Genomic DNA, 17,633 nt, shown 5'->3' on the forward strand with positions numbered 1-17,633 from the left:
AAATGTTCTTTCACGTTGTGTTTATTTAGGATTCCTGGATACCAAAGTTAAAGAATAAACTTGAGGAGTTTCTGTCCAAGGCACTTAAGCATTCAAACTGTCCAAGGCTGCTGACGTTATATGTATCCTTTACTTTGGTACTAACACAAAAATGAAACTAATTTTAAGCAATGAAGTTCACAGGTTATGGTTTGGTTAAATAAGATTACGTAACTAGATACATTGTCTATTCTGAATCACAGTCCGGTGCATCAGTTTATAGTACTTTGTATTAATGGGGAAAACTTGAAATCGTAAATTACATTTCAGGCCAAATGCAGTATTTATTTTTTCCATTCCGGATTTTCTATAGTAGCATCAGTTTGAATGACTTTAATAGATCAAACTATTCTAAGCTACTCTTGTTGTTGTTACTGAAAATCTAAGGATAACTTTTCGCCCTTCGTAAACATTCATGAAACTGAAATCTGTCCTTATCGGCTCGTGATCAAAGACTATAAATGAGCATATTAGTTGTACTGTCATTCCAAGAAAAGGAAATTATTTTTTTGTGTCCATACAGCGTAAAATAAAGCATCTGATCTGTCTAATCTTTCATTGTGCAAACACTCACACAGTCGACGTGTTACACATGCATACACATTCTAAATAAACTGCTGCTTGGCTCACTTTTATTTGTTATAGAAGAAATCAGCACACTGGGAAGAGGTCCTCTGTTAAGTACTTGTCAACTCATGCATGACAGCTGTGTTTGTCCATGCAAGGGTGTTTGAGGATTTCTCAATAGCAATCCATCCCTCCCTGCAAAACAAACTCGTATCAATCGTGCATCGACACCGGTTTGGCGTCACCCTGTAAAATGGATTATCTTAAGCCTGTACAAATCGTCACTGTGATGGCAGTGCCTGCTTTCAACAGGATGTACAACATACTCTGACTCACATTTTTATATATTCTTTATGCTTAATGGTATGGCACACTGGGAGGAGCAGCACAGGAGAAATTTCGGGATGTTGCATTGTCAAATAAGTGCTGACGTATGTTCCTTAACAGATGGCATGCAGAAGGAGGGTGGAAAGAGATCTAAAGGTACATTTTGTGATTTGTTCAAATTACCATGTTGTATGCGCTGACATATTAATTAAAGACACCAGCTGTAAACCGACCCAATAGCAAGTGCTATAACCATGAAGTTATCAAGTTATGAACAAAGTAGAAGTATTCAATGGCTTCATACAAACACTGTAACTAGATTATGTACTTTTAGAAGAAATTGTGTGTGAATGCAGAAGCCAAACTGAAATGATAGCAGGTTGCACACCAACCAGATAGTGTCCAGTAACAAATTATATCACTCCAAGGCTCGTACCCTCAAAATGCGCTAAACGAGCTAGCATGCTTATAAACTAAATTTAGCAGGCTAACTGCATGTGTTAAGTACAAAAGTAAATGACTCTGAGGCATATGCCTATAAAATTAGCTAAAAAAAAAACCATGATAACGTTAGTATGTTAATATGCTGACGTTAACTTTTTTAGTGGCCTCCTATTGTTAGTCTTAATTAACCAGAAATCGGAAATAAAAATCATGTCCACTGTTTTCTCTGCTGGCTCTTCTGTCTCATCCTCTGCATCTGTGTTCTCAATTTGTATCTCTTCTACATCTCCTTCCTCACTGTCCTCAATCTCTTCTGATCTCTCGTCCAGTGTTGCCAACTCCTCAGTAAGGAAAGTAGCTATTGCCAGTCATAAAAGCTGCTAGAAATAGATAATGACATCATTGGCATAATTTATTACAATTTACAATGTAGAAGAGAGGAATAACGTGGGAGACATAAAAAGTGAGTTTAAAAAATGCAAAGTTATGATTAGAACTGTAAATTAATTTTCTTCTGTTGGTTTTTAGTTTAGTTGTATTTGTCTTTGTTCTACATCGTTAAATGTTAGAGTATCAAATTTAATCAAAACACTGAAGGCTTGTGATATTCACGAACCAACCAAATCTATTGACTGTCTCATTAACAATAGGTTGGTTTTTATTTGAAGCGTGAAAGTGGTAAAACATTTACATTAATCGCACACTGTAAACCAATTAAGGCAGAAACAGCGGCAGCTTTGCACAGAGTTGGTGTGCGTCGCCGGCCTGCTCTGACTGGAATGGAACTTTATTGTCATTGCACTTAAAAGCACAACGAAATGTGTTTTCAGGACCAGCTTTTTAACAGCAGACATTCAGTAGACAAGGGACCGCCTGTAGGGAAAGGTTCAGCTGCCGCTTGTACGTTGAGAACATATAACATCCAAAAAAAGTCGATTTGTCGCTCGTAGCTTTTGAGAAAGAAAGTCACCAACAGGAGTAGGAAATATATTAGATTTAGCGAGAAAGTCACCAAGTTGACAACACCGCACTCGTGTGTGTGAAAGACCCGCCTTACAATGCTTCTGATTGGTTTACATTGCGTGGTACCTTCCATGGTTGGCTAAATTTAGGCACAATAACTTATACTTTGGTCTGGAATTGGTTATTTCAGTCAGTCAAACAGTTACTCAAACATGTTGCGAGGAAAAATGTTAATTATTATGAAAAAATAAATATAGAGTAGTGAATGGGGAAATGTAAGCGTGAGAATTTTTAAGTGTGGCATGTGGCGTGAGAATGGGTTAAGTTGCGTGACTCTCACGGTCGAAGCAAGAGGTTTGGCAGCTTTTTGAATCTGAGGTGTTAATCTGTGAAATTAGCTATAAAGGTTACAATACTATGATTACGTAAACAAACATTAGCAATTAGCATTTTGACTTTAGGACGATTCAAATTGGTTAAGAATTGTGGAAGTAGTAATACTTTTTAATAGAGAATAAGTGTTACGGAGAAGTGGGAAAAACAAAACATTTTCTGGTATAAAAAAATAGATTATCCTGAGTAAGTTGACTGTTTTGATGGCGGAATAGTTGAAATTGGTTGAAAAATGTGGGAGAAGTACTCGGAAGGGAAAAAGGTCGAAAACAGTGGGATTTAAAAGTGTAAAAAACGGAAATCTTTGGAACCTCGAAAGTTGTTAGTTTGAATGTGTTCATGTGTAAATGCAGTTACAAATTACAATTCTGAGGATCTCCAAAGTGGAATCAGTTTTGTGGCACTCGTGTGTACATAAAATATTGATAGAACAGCCAGTTAGTTGTTAGTGCTGAGACAGTATTACTGTTTGTGTGCAGTACATATAAAAAACATTGCAGCATACTAAAATGAGCAGACAATATTTATTTCAAGACATAAAACGATCAATAATAAAGTTGCAATACATAAAATAACAGTGTTCTATTATAGGTTAAGGAAACAATAAACAGTACTATAGTATAAAGTTATTAGCTGATGCAAATCTGGGCCTTGCACTCATTAATAAAGTTACATAAAAAAATTATATTTTTATCTACACAGAAGCCCTGCAGCAGCTCAAATTTCAGCTGGAAGAGTCGGAGTGGCGCGCTTCCACTTACAAGCGGAAGTTCAACAAGATGCAGGCTGACTACTACCAGCTGATTACTATCACTGCTGAGCTGGTTGACTCTTTGGAGGCCACCATCAGCGGAAAAACGGTAGTAAGGGCAAGCGCAAACATTGCACACAAACAACAACCACGCACAATGTAACACTAGCTGCAAGACTCATTGAAAAAGTAATGCACAAGCTAGCGAGAATGCTGTGAACTGAATACAATTTATTTTTTTGTTTTTTGTGGTTGTTATAAAACAAACAAGACTGCCATCCTGTGTTATACCACTTAATCTCAAAGGGTCTGCTACGTTTTTGCAGCTCACACCTGAGTATGCCATCCTGTGTTATACCACTTAATCTCAAAGGGTTTGCTATGTTTTTGCAGCTCTCCCCTGAGTACCTGCACAATGTGTGTGTTCGCCTGTTCAGCAGGCAGATGAGGCAAAGTGCGGTGCAGATGACTGACTTTACCAGGCCTGGCAGTGTAAGTGGAAGCATCTTTTTATTTACCCTTCTCTAATATATCCATGACAAACTATGTGATGCTATAGGCATCTGATGGAACACATAAACTCAACTGATACTGTGTAGTGAATACAGTTGTGTGACGTTTTCATTCACACGCTGTTTCCACTTATGTACTTGACACAGGCAGTATGTTAATGGCTATCCCAAGGGTTGGCAACCCACAGGTCCAAAGATGTGGCTCCCTTCTGATCATTTTTAAAGGGTTGTATAATTTACGTATATCTGTGAGGCCGTGAATGTGTGTACAGGTCTGCCTGGTGATTGAATGAGCGCGGGGAAGACAAGGAAAAGGGAGGAGGTGGCTGGAAAAACGTTAGCTTTTTGAGTCGGCTACCCCCACGGTAAACGGTAAACTAACCATGGATACAATTCCCAAAAACAAAAATTTCAGAAGAAACTACTGAGTTTATATCTGCATGGCCAAATTCATTTGCTTTCACTGCCAACAACGCTGGCTAACTTTTAGGTGCATGGTATGTGGGCAGAAATAAAGCAAACAAAAAAAATGCAACGTTAAAAATAGGGCTGTCTTCGACCAAAGATTTTCATAGTCGAATCTGATTTGTTAAGATTTTGCCCATCGTCGATGATCAATCAAATAGATTGTGTTTTTTTAAAATGAGAAAAACGGAGAATGACACGTATTACTGTATACTGACCGGCCACTAGGTGTCAGTTATGTCACATGGATGAGCACATATTCTTGGTTAGTTAAAAGTACTTGTGAAATGAATAAAGTATTTCATTAAAGTGAACAAAACAAAGATCTAATTTGCGACTTTTTCGCCCTTAAAACAAGGGCTAAACCGCAGTTTGTGTGGACCTTGCTCTGGCGCAGGACGAAGAAGACATCTAACTTGACTAAATAGAGGAAGTAAAAGTCGTAACCATTTATGTATGCACATTGAAATTTTGTTGGTTGCGTTCTGTGATGTAAAAGTTTAAAAAGCTTTGTTGTGTTGTCCTGGCTGAAAATGTATATTTTGAGAATAAATGCTGGTGTCAGTCTAAGACTAGATCTGACCAATCTAAGTCTATGAGCATGAACTGATGAAGCCTACATGGATGAGAGGCGTAACGTCTTCTAAGACAAACCGAACAGTACAGTTGCGATGATTGAATGCCCTGAGAATACAATGACTTGGATCAATGAGAACATCCATAGACGTCTTGTTTGAGAGTGAAGGTTGCCGACCCCTGGGTTAGTAGCTAAAGGCTCAATTTTTTAAAAAGTACTTTGAGGTCCTTAACTGCCTATTGTTTTGTTTCTGTTTTGAGCGCATTCAAAATGATGGTGTTGAGTGGAACTGACTGCTCAATTCAGACACCAATAAGCTAGTGAAGAGGAAAAATGTATTAATTGGTTAATTACAGACACTTTCTGTTTTTCTTTCTGGCCTTAACTGAACAACTTCTGTGTGTTTGTTTGTTGTTTTTTTTTGCGTGGATGACATTTTTGGCCCCCAAAGGGATATTACTCAATGAGTCCCTATGATGATGGCTATGTAAGTTTCTTGTTCTCTTTTTTTTCACGTCACCTCAGTTCCCTAATTTCCGTCCCTCTCGCCGTGTCCCCTCAGTTGTGTCTCATTTTCCCCTCGTCTCTAACTCGTGCCTCTCCTTCGCGACAAATAACCCTCTAAAACTGCTTTGTCTTCCCAGTCATTTTTGTCTCACATTCCTGGTCGTCCACATTGAAAGGGCTTCTTTACTTGATGTATACATGACACCTTTTGACGGGTTTACCTTTAAGACTCACCTCATGAAATGTACAGACCGCGTCAGTGTTTTTCCCACCAACTCACCTCACTGTTTGTCTGTTTTTTTTATGTAAAATTCTGCCCGTTTTATTTTTCTCCCGGTACTATTTTTCCAACAATAAAGATTTAGACAGATGCAATGAAAGTACCAGAACGGCAAACAAAATAAGTTTTGATGCAAAATAATTTCTCTCACACTGCGGCGATATAGCAGGTTGGCTTGAATTACAGCCTTCTGAAAGGAAGCTACTGGAATACTTTTCTAAAACTGTTATGGCTTTTAACATAATTGTCAGTAAGGAAATAATTAATAATTTTGAAAAAGCAGTGATGTAATGTGGCTATTATTTTTGTGTTAGTCTGTAACACATTTCTATTTGCAGAAACAGGCAACACTGTTTTCATTGTACCAAGGTAGCACAATAATTGAGCATAATGGACAGGTTTTTTTTGTTGCTTGGTTTGTGTTTTATACGCTAGAGAACCTCGGAGCAGAGCTGTCACTGCAGACTATTAAATGAACAATAAAAGGCTTTACAGTATAGTAAAGGTGAAATGACAGAATATCCATCCCTTATATAAACTTATAAATTTTCCCTTTAACTATATTTTCTGGGTTGTGTAGCTGTGTGCTGAAAGATGCAATATAAACTGAGGCCAATTAAAAGAAAGGTGGTTTAGTTGGCCCTACCTTTTTATTATTACCTCTGCCAAACTTGTTAAGGTTTGTCGTCAGTCAGTTAGCAAGCAACATAGCTCAAAAAGTTAAGGCAGATTTTCATAAAACTTTTAAGAAATGTCAGGCATAAGATAAGGAACGAGTTATTAGATTTTAGGGGTGATCCGGTCATTTCTACTGCTTTACCTTATGTCTACTGTGTGTATACGCTAGTGGCTCCACCTTCACCTACAGAGACAAAGGGACTGGAAGACGGACAAGGGGCTCCTGCCGTTTGTTTCATTTTGCTATAGAACAAATGCGTCCAAGTGTTGAAACCGATGCAAAGAGTGAACACTCTTGCAGCCTGATTGGAGGCGACAGGCGAACAAAATAAACACGCATTGGAATGGCAGTTTTGTTTATCCTTCAGTTAATTGCTTCCACCTGGAGGTTATGTATTCAATGGGGTTTGTTTTTCGGTTTGTTTTTTAGTTTGTAACAGCTCAAAAAGTTATGGGTGGAATTAGATTAAACTGACATGAGACGAAGAAAAAATGATTAGCTTCTTAAGGTGATCCGAATCCACGTCTGTGTTGTGGATGTGTTAAATTAATTATTTGCTATTGGGAGATCTAGCCTGGCAGAGGTCCACACTCTCCGAGTGCTTTTTAAGTTCAAAATAAAAACACTAGTTCTCTTGGTCTCGTTATGTACAGTGCCTGATGTCTCATTTAAACTCTCCTGGGTAAATCTTACCAAGTTATATGTAGTGTTCAGTCCCCTGCCTTAAGTTCTATTTTAGACTTTGTATCCCCCATTTTCAGTTAAAAAATACAAACAATGAAGACATATCTCCATCCACTACAAACGTACACGCACCAAAACAAATGATATGAACTTATGATAAAGCACAGGTATAATGGATTTTTTTGTTGTTGTTTTAAACCACTGTAACTTCAGTCAACAATTACTAGTTACTTTAAATTATTGTTGTACAAGTCAGCTACTTGACATTTAAAGTCCTTTCTCAGGACAAATGGCAAACTTATCAAGGTGACAATATGTGACATGCTAACACAACATATTCAACTAAGGCATGGGTGGCCGTTCTCTATTAACTCTAACAATCCGAGCCTGCTTGTCTGCATGAGGGATGGCCCCAAACTGAATGATATGATGATTTTGGGATTCAGCATGTAGCACACACACACACAAACGCATGATATAAGCATATCTATGCACTGATAGAAGTGTTCTAGATGTGGAACACTTCTGGGTGAGTAACGGAACAACAGACAGTACACACATACATTGTATATTTACTAGGGCTGTCAAACGGTTAAAATGATTAATCAAGATTAATCACATGATTGATGTGGATTACTGCGAGAGGTGGCGACATGTCCAGGATTTACCTTGCTTCTGCCCGAGTGCATCTGGGATAGGCTCTAGCCACCCCGCAACTCTAGAGGGACAGGCGGTAAAAAAATGGATGGATGATGTAGATTGATTACAATTATACTATAATTTTTAAACTAAAATGTATGTTTCATTTTGCATGACCAAAGAGGCTCAATATAACAGGGAATATTAATGAATGTGTTCATTAAAGACCATGCTTAAGTTCACAAAAATACTCATATTGAAACAAACCTGTACCCACATTGACGTGGACCGGTTACTTATTTTGTGATATTGTTTTTTTGTAAGAAAGAAGTGCTTTGATGAAAAGAAAACTTCTTCCTACAGAGTGTGCATAATACTTTGTCGGTCAATTGTTCGGTAATGGTTTTTTTTGTAGTCACATTTCCCATCGAGAGAGCCAATGTGCTTTTAAGCATTTTCCATAATGACTTGTTTGCTTCTGCAGTCTGTCACTACCAAATCAACTGGCCATTTAGGCATGCGCGATGGTAACACTACTTGGACAAACTGCCCAAAATGCATTGCCAGAGACGTTTCAGGGATTTTCAGTCATTGTGCGCTGCAGATGGGTTAATTGCGTACAATTTTAAAAATGATTTTAATAACAATGACAGATTACTCCACATTAACATGTTCATTTTGACAGCCCTACTATATAATGTACACACACAATTTGGTACATTATATTTAATTACATGAGTAAATAAAATGTAAAACAAACTTTTTTTTTTTCATTAAAAAAATGTAATTAACTTTCTAGGCGTCCTCAATACTACGAGCATCTATTGCACCACAGTAAGTTATTTTGTGTTCTATACATGTGGTTCATTTAGGCAGCCTGGTAATTACATTTAATTGGGATGTCTCCTTCTCTAACAATCCCTGTTAGAACTAAAGAAGTGCCAATGCTGCCCTCTTTGGATTATGTAAAGTTGAAAAAGGACCTGCATAGAGGAACAGACCGCCTCAGGTCTCTGCTGCTTCAGGCGCTGCGCTGGGTTTGTAAATTGCCCTTCTACTCATTAAACTACTTCTGTTTTAACACACCTGCTGTTTCCTGACTGTGAACCATCCAATTTGACTTTTTTTTATTTTTTTTAGAGACTAACTCGCTCACTTCCTGGTGAACAGAGAGACGCCATACTTCAAGCATATATAAGCAACGACCTGTTGGAACGCAACAGCACAAAGCAGGTAGGGACTCTTTGTTAAATATGATAGTTTTGTAACTTTATGCGGAACTGCTGCACTCCTGTGAGTGTCTCATTTTAAAATGAGTTTTTGTGCTCATTAATCCAACACGATAATTATCAATACCTTGAGAAATCCATCACAATAAATGAATGGGGAATGTAAAGCCACAGAACTCCATAAAGGTTGAACCAGACTTGGGTCTTGATTTACTAAGATCCAAATACCTCTATTAACGGGCGTGTTGTGTGTGATCTACTAACATTGCGTGTGCAATTGAAAAGTGGCACAGACCGCCTTATTCAAATCAAAATTTTGCGTGTACTATAGAGCTCCCAAAACGGTGATGAGTGTTGATAAATCACATTGCGCGCGCTGTATAATATATTTGCATTTTATCCTCCCAGTATTTTGGGTGTTTTGATGATAAGCATATATTTTGCATGTTATGAACACACTAACACAGAAACTCAAAATGGATTGCACACCTTATTCTACTCACTTAACTGACGCAAATCACTTTGCACACGTTTAATAGATCAGGTCCGCGTGTGCTCTCAAGTTTGCACATGTTTTAGTACACACAAACCTTTAAAAAATCAGGCACCTAGTTGTCATTGAACCTTGGACCCTACAGAGGTCAGACCCAAGTTGTAGATGTAGAGTAACGAGAATACTAACTAGAAACACCAAACTTGTATTGCATAAAGTGTGTACACCTGAGTGGAAAACATTACTTTTCGTCTATTTGCCCCCCTACCTAATTAATCCCAGGCAGGCAAAAGATGAGGAATTAGCAGTTTTGCACTAATACATGTTTCATTCCTACATTATTTATTTCAGAATTGTTTTTAGGTGAAGGCAAAGGAAATCACCCCAGCTGGAGAATAGTAGCTTAGCTGAACAAGGATAGCATTTTTCTTACTTTTATTGGAAATTTGCCTAACATCCACAATCCATGTGAACACTTAAAAAAAAAAAAAATTCTAAATAGTAAATAAATGCGATCAAAAGTCCGGTTATTGGAATATGTCCTCATCCTTCTACTATCGCGGTGAGAGGCTTTATTCATACTATATAATAAACTTCCACAAGCGAGGAAGCAGCTTACCACTCAATATAGGCACCCAAGCTTGTAATTACGGGGCCACTATAAATAGTTTGTCTGCGTTAGCGCTTATAATAACAATATCACTAATACTTTGTTAATATTCAAGTCACAAAACGTAAATAGACTTAGACTTCCTTTTTATTGTCATTCAAATTTGAACTTTACAGTACAGATAAGAACGAAATTATTATTAGAGTATTGTTGGCGATTTTTGGATGGTTATTTATTGGGTTTTATGGGCGAAATAAAAGGACCTACTTTGTGCTTCGTTGTAAGCTAACATTTATTTACGGGTTAGAATGCATTAAAAAAAACATCCGTCATGTGTTTCATAATGATTGTGAACGATAGGCAAAATTCCAAAAAAAGTGCAGTTCCGCTTTATTACCTTTCCAGCAACCACTTTTAGGTTCCACTATGTTTAATAATGTTTTCCCAATCTTGAAAGTGTGTTTTATATAAAGATTTGTATCTCGAAGAATCTTGTGAATCAACACAGCACTACTTGTCTTGACAGAAAACGGTGCTTCATTTACTGACTTCCAAGAATGAGATAGTGCGACAGTACATGGCTCGCCTAATCAATGCGATTTCCTCTATTGCAGATGGTAAGTGATCAACAGTCACAGTAAAATGTTCCAATAAATCTGTTGTTTTAGTAATGCTAATTCTTTATTTTTCAATAATAGAATTGAACAATGCGATACAAAAAACAGTTTGTTGAGATACCCCTGTGCTTGAGTAAAACCAGGAACTTTCTCCCTCTTAAACCGACATGGAATGGAACCTTAATAAATAAATAAAAAGTAACGACATAGCACTGAGATCCATCGATCAGCTGTTGCTCTCTGTCCCTTTTGCTCGCACTGAGCTGGGGAAAAAAGCTTTTGTCTATGCAGCTCCTTGTGCTTGGAACATGCTACAAAGAGACTGGAAGCTGACTGAATTTGTATCCTTAAATGCTTTTAAATCTAAACTGAGAGCATTTGAAGGAGCCTCAGTTATCTGTAACTGTTTTACTTGATGTCCATTCTGTCATTTTAATGTGTGATGTGAATGGGATTTTATGTGTTACTTTGCTGCCTCTTGGCCAGGACTCTCTTGAAAAAGAGGTTCTTAATCTCAATGGGATTTTTACCTGGTTAAATAAATAAATAAATAAATAAATAAAGCTTAAAGTTTTCTAAGAATTAGTTCAATACCCTACATAAAATTATCAAATTTGGAAATTACAGTAGGCCTATATGTTCGATAAAATGTGTGTTCTTTAACATTGACTATTTGGAAATTCAACCAGTGTTGTGTTGTGTTTATGCTTCCAGGGCGGGTTTACCTCTCTCAAATCCCATATATTCCTAAAATCTTGATAAAAACACTCTCAACAGAGGCAAAGGACTCCTTGACCAGAGAGAATGTACTAGTATCTCTACAGAAACTCAGCCTGAGGTAACAGAGAATTTAGAAACAACAATGTGCTGAAAAAAAGTGGCTTATTAAGCCATTGTTTAATGGCTGACACAAACATTTCTAATATCCAATCAACCCTTATCGTCACATCTCTAATGTAGGAAGAACCAGCAGCTGGCCATGATCGAAAATAATCTGATTGGCTGGCTAGTGGATGAACTTGATGACACAGACTCTCTGAGCGATGACACCCTGGAGTATTCTGCAGCTCTTCTTATGAACTTGTGCCTGCGATCAAAAGGTATAAGCAAGGGATTATAGATAAGGAACACGTCACATTCTAGTTGAGTTGAATTATTCATATATTGCCCTTTATATTAGTTTATATTTGTGCTGCTTCCACACGAGATTCTACCAAAGCCAGCTGCAGCATCCAATATTAATGTGAGGTCATGTGTTTGTCTTTATACAGGAATAAAGAAGTGTGCAGAAAACGCGCAACACGTGCTCAAGGTCCTCACTGACCTCCTTGGGCATGACAACGATGAGGTGACACATACGTTAATTTTTCAGAAATTACTATGATAGACTGACACAAATAGCCCACAGAAACATATATGTACAGTATGTCACTCACTGGCGAATGTATAACACCACAGTCAAATGGATTACATAAAAGTGTACTTTTTTATACTGCAATAATGTTGAGTGTTTATCGATTCAGTATAGAGATGTAGACATTTGCCGTTAAAATTATGTTGTTGATTGAGTTTGTGATATTTTGGTTACTGTATTTAACTTCACGTGAGGCAAATTATGAGAACATCAAAGCGGTACTTGATATATATATTTTACCATTGCAAGACTAATTTGTTTTTTGCTCGGGTATTTGTTTGTGCAGATTCACAAATACGTGAATGGAGCCCTGTACAACATCTTGTCCAATCCGTCTGTGAGACAAGAAGCAAAAGAGATGGTGAGATAGTTGAGATGTTTTCACCTGCTTGCAGATTTCTCACTTTTCCTTTGCTTTTTAAATGTTTACATTTTTGTAGTTGTTTTGCTTTAGAGATTAAAACATGTTGGAAAATGACACATGTACTCTTCTGAGGTTTTTGAAATGTGCAAAAAGGAAGGTGGTATTTTGAATCCTTTGGCTTGGTTCAGATTCATCTTCCACTGGAATTTTTGTTTCGCTCTCTTGTACAGAGTGTGGAGGAGATCCTTTGCTGCTACAGGAAAGAGGACAACCCAGCTCTTCACAGGCAAATTGGCTTTGTCATTAAACAGCTCAACTCAGGTCAGTGCATGTACATTTACACTATTTTACTTGCTCACTACAATGCAGGTATCCTAGTATTCCAATATCCTCAAGTGTCTGGTATTGTAAAGGTAGATATTACAATATTACATGAATAATTTGTATAGGTGTTCCAATCAGTGTATTATACTCCCAATTTGGATGCCAATACCTACATCCATTAACTGAAATTCATAAATTTATTTATGGTGAGTGTTGTTGACACTAACAATATCAATCAATATGTGAACAAGTTGCTTATTCCCTTTCAATACATACACTTGTTTGAGCAAAACAAAGTAAATAGTACACCATAACTAAACAAAAGAGAAAACTACCATCTACTGTGTCTATAGATGTTTTCATTCATCTAGGTCGGGAGTCGTCAACCCGCGGCTCGAGAGCCACCGCTTTAGCACCACCCTAGTGGCTCCCTGGAGCTTTTTAAAAAATGTATGAAAATGGAAAAAGATGAGGGAAAATATATATATTTGTTTTAATGTGGTTTGTGTGGGAGTACAAACATGACACAAACCTTTCTAATTGTTAGAAAGCCCACTGTTTAATATGTTTGAATTGCAGTAAGTCATCAGCCGAGTGGGTGGAGCTACTAGTAGAAGGCCCTTGTTGGATTAGCGATGCTACTGCGTTAAAATATTTCTTGTCTGCTTCTGCTTATTTTTACTTGATGTGTAACACGTTTAAGCCTTGTCCTCCAGTGAAATGTTACTTTTAAGAAATGCAGTATATTTGCCGCTATGGATGATTATTAACTTTGGGGAGTGACTCCACACTGTGTATGGACATACACTGTTAGCTGCTAGCTGCCTCTGTCAGCCGGAGACCAGAAATAAATAAAGTATCAGCCAGTGGGGATAATTGGCCAAGAACATACTCTTTGACGGCACTCTGACAATACTGATCGGTGACCATTCGTCGATCAGATTGGTGATATATTATTCATAGATGGGAATATGAGGGAAGTTGGAATTTGTGGTCTTTTTTTAAACCATAATATATTAACATTTATAAACCATGTGTTCTTTCAGCGGAAGGGCAAGAGTCGGATGATGACGAGGATGAGGATGAAAATGATGAGGATGAAAATGATGTAAGTTAATAATTTCATGATACACACCCATTTACATATTCTACCTTCATTTATCTGTTCTCTACAGTGTGATGTATCAATCTTAATGTGTATTTTAAGACATTTACATCATTATTTGTTGTTTCTCCATCCGTACCCCCTATGCATTTGTACTGGTTATAATAAGGAGTACATCTGGGTAATGACAAAAACTTGTGTTCACTAGTTTGTACTTAATCTACACACATTGCATAACAGACACACAACACAGAATGTCTCACACAGCTTATATATTTTATATTTGAATGGATATTTTGTCTACATTCTGACTAAAAACAGTGAAGGCACTCACAAATTAATGTCTTTTGTGTGTGTTGTTTATTGTGTTGTGACAGGAAGATGTAATGGGGTCAGACATAGATAAAGAGGAGGTCCTGCATCCACAGCCCAGAGAGCTGTCTGGGGAAAGTTTGCTCAACACTGAATACCTGGGTGTAAGAACACACACAAACAAACATTTAACACAACCTCCACATCCCAATACTTACACACCCAAGTGCATTGTCACTAATTGCTCTGCATTTTACAAAACAGTGGTCCCTGACCACCAGTCAGGGGACCGGTATCGGTCCTTGACGTATTTGCTACTGGGCCGCAAAGAAACATTAAATCATTTTTAAATGACTTCATTTTCTCAGACATAATGTTTGCCTGTCCCACTAGACACACCAATAAGCTTGTTCATAGATGTATAATAAAACTCCTGATCGGAAGGTGACATTTTTTATATTCTTTATATCTTTGTTATATGGAACAAAGCACGTTCATGAACGTATAAAATGTAAATGTGACAGATTGTAGCCAAAGGCTGATTTCCATCTGTAGTCCCCGGCAGGTTAATGGTATATACAACAAGGTCCATAAAAAGTTAAGTTAGACGGCACCAGCATCAGACATAAACAGTACGATACATACACTCTGATATAATATTGAAAATAAAAGGAAACCAATATAAAACAGTAGGTAGCTGCATGACCTCAGCTCAGGACAGTTCAAGAATAAAGTCCCCTTTAAATGATTGATTGAGACTTTTATTAGTATATTGCACAGTACAGTACATATTCTGTACAATTGACCACTAAATGGTAACACCCAAATAAGTTTTTCAACTTGTTTAAGTCGGGGTCCACGTTAATCAATTCATAGTAGTTAAAGCGCTTAAGGCAGATGGAGAAGTGCTAAAGTCCAAGTGTGCTAAATTGTTGCATATAAAAAGTGTGCTGAAGGAAGAAAATACACCTCTCCCATGGCCTAGTAAGTTAAAGTGCTGTTATTATCCAACTTAGCCTTATTGCAGAAGTAGTTAGCATTAACAGAATTGTTTACGCATGGAAAAGTGAACCAAAAAAATGCATACGTAAATGTATGTTTGAAATATTGTACAAAATATATTAACACATTATTTTTAGAATATAAACCTATAGAAATTAATAGCAAATAATGGCAAGTATATCTAGTTGCATTATATCTATGCTCTTGAGCTTGACGATAACGTATCACGGATGACATATCGGATATGTCAGCCAAAAATTAAGCCCGCAAGCTAGGGAAAATGGGTCAAAAACCAAAAGCTTTTGGAGAGCTTTTTTGCAATGGGAAAAAAGCCGTGGCTCCACTGATTCAGAGTTATGGTGAGTTGTATTTTTTGCGCACTTTTTTTTGCTGTATTTATCTGCTGCACGTGGAAGGCCGCCCTGCTGTAAAGTAAACAATAATTTAGTTTTTTATGTAAATGTAGCAGGAAACTGCATAGACAAAATAGGTACACACATTTTGTTTGTCTGCAGGGCTTTTTAAATAAGTGAAATTATTATCATTATGTTGACTTAAAAAATGCCCTATGGTAAAATGGATATTTCCAGTTCTTAACTGTGTTGCCTGTGTTATTATTGAATTGCTTTGATTATTAAACATCCATAAATCAAATCATAAATCAGGGGTTATCGGCCGTGCTGTGGGGGCGCTTTGTGTCAGTGTCCTAGTGGCCATGGTCTGATGACCTTCTAGTGCAGATGGCTCCTGTGATAGTGTTTACTCACATGTCTCAGCCTCACGTGGAAGCCCAGTCTCTCTGTAGTTCATATAGTCGCATATGTGTGTGTGTGTGTTTTTGTTTGGTATTTGTGTCCGTGTGTGTGTGCGTGCGTATGTGATAATGGGGGATCTGGGTCATTGGGGTATTGTTTTTAAGTTTGGCGTTGCATTTCTCTTATGTATGAAAAGCGCTTTATAAAAAAAAGTTTGATTGATTAAATAAAGAGGAACAAATAGAAGACTTTTCTTGTGAAAAAAATAAAATGTTTTTATGCTAATTGTCATTTGTGTGTTGGTTGTCCAGATTATTACTAACGTACCCAAACTGAAGAGGAAATCGACTACACAGCCTCAACCAAGCATTGACGAGCCCCTACAGCGGCCGGTGACCCCAGGCTCACATCGTAATATAAATGCAATGTGAGTGATTTGTACAAAATGTGTGGACAAACAGTTGTTATGCCCTACTATTGTGCTTGTTTGTTCAACTGGCTGCTTACTGGTCCAGTGTTCAAGATAATATGTTTGAATGTTGGTGTCTAATGTCTATAGCTTGAATCCTATGGGGCCGATCACATGACATCAACACAAAAGGAACCCCAAATAGCTCATTGTTAAAACTTAGGGTTGGACAAAGAAGCGCACCTACAACAATCAAGACCAAAGAGGTCATTATGACAATGATTGTGTTGCCTAGATGCTTGGAACAAAATTACTTACTAAGTAAGAGCCTGGTTCTCAGAGCATTCAATCGATCGCAACTGGACTGTTTGTCTTAAAAGACATTTCTTATCCAAGTAGGCTTCATCAGTTCATGCTCATCGACTTCGATTGGTCAAATCTAGCCGCAATAACTAATGACGGGGATGCTTGAAACTCACATTTTTGCCTTCAACTTAAAGCATAGCAATTAGCCGAGAGACAGCTCTTATCTCAAAACACTCTTAAGTTGAGGTACTACAGTATATATATAAAACTGACCTAAAATCTTAGAGATCCTCTGACAAGGTAAGTAATCTGGACCACTTGCAAAAGGAGGCTCGTCAGGATGTCAATTTATGTGTTTGATTTAATGGCGCCCAGCTAGTCTGGCAATGTGGCAATGTGACTCCTCAACCTTTGCTTGTAGAGTAATACGTCCTAAGAAATCACATTCCTCTATGCGTATCCTGCCACTCAGGGCTGCTAAACACACTGTGCAAATATTGATATGGCGATGGATAAATAAATCCAGAAAGGTCATCGTTGTCTTGACACCTCAGGTTGGTTTTTAATGTTTTGCTCCACTGGAGTGATGGTTCTAGCCACAATCAATCAATAAATCAATCAATCAATGTTTACTTATATAGCCCTAAATCACAAGTGTCTCAAAGGGCTGCACAAGCCACAACGACATCCTCAGCTCAGATCCCACATCAGGGCAGCCATGAAAGTGAAGTTGCAAGAGGCCAACAAAAGCATAACCAAAAATCCAGGAATTCAATTGAATTAAATTTAGCGGCCATAAGTGAACATCACCTGGATGACGGAAATTCTATGCAGCCATATCGTTGCATAACATTCAATTATACTAT

General features: G+C 37.6%; 2 protein-coding genes across 6 annotated transcripts in view; one reads left to right on the forward strand and one right to left on the reverse strand.

Moving 5' to 3' along the window:
• polr2h (RNA polymerase II, I and III subunit H) overlaps positions 1-17,633 on the reverse strand; it is an 89,088-nt gene that overhangs the window by 16,659 nt on the left and 54,796 nt on the right. The gene's annotated exons all lie outside the window — the stretch shown is intronic.
• The window catches only part of LOC133635168 (lisH domain-containing protein ARMC9), a 38,778-nt gene that overhangs the window by 7,671 nt on the left and 13,474 nt on the right, over positions 1-17,633 (forward strand). The window contains exons 5-21 of one of the 5 annotated variants that reach the window (XM_062028037.1): positions 30-122; positions 1,065-1,089; positions 3,436-3,593; positions 3,878-3,976; positions 5,490-5,525; positions 8,627-8,661; positions 8,756-8,864; positions 8,968-9,060; positions 10,686-10,776; positions 11,491-11,614; positions 11,737-11,876; positions 12,048-12,124; positions 12,477-12,551; positions 12,785-12,875; positions 13,925-13,986; positions 14,361-14,459; positions 16,364-16,479. In XM_062028037.1, coding sequence (XP_061884021.1) covers positions 30-122; positions 1,065-1,089; positions 3,436-3,593; positions 3,878-3,976; positions 5,490-5,525; positions 8,627-8,661; positions 8,756-8,864; positions 8,968-9,060; positions 10,686-10,776; positions 11,491-11,614; positions 11,737-11,876; positions 12,048-12,124; positions 12,477-12,551; positions 12,785-12,875; positions 13,925-13,986; positions 14,361-14,459; positions 16,364-16,479 — 1,523 coding nt within the window. Of the gene's footprint in view, positions 1-29; positions 123-1,064; positions 1,090-3,435; positions 3,597-3,877; positions 3,977-5,489; positions 5,526-8,626; positions 8,662-8,755; positions 8,865-8,967; positions 9,061-10,685; positions 10,777-11,490; positions 11,615-11,736; positions 11,877-12,047; positions 12,125-12,476; positions 12,552-12,784; positions 12,876-13,924; positions 13,987-14,360; positions 14,460-16,363; positions 16,484-17,633 lie in introns of those variants that run through there. The other 4 variants (XM_062028040.1, XM_062028038.1, XM_062028039.1 and 1 more) reach the window with 4 other exon arrangements.

Source organism: Entelurus aequoreus, linkage group LG19 (assembly GCF_033978785.1).
Source record: "Entelurus aequoreus isolate RoL-2023_Sb linkage group LG19, RoL_Eaeq_v1.1, whole genome shotgun sequence".
Lineage (NCBI taxonomy): Eukaryota > Metazoa > Chordata > Actinopteri > Syngnathiformes > Syngnathidae > Entelurus > Entelurus aequoreus.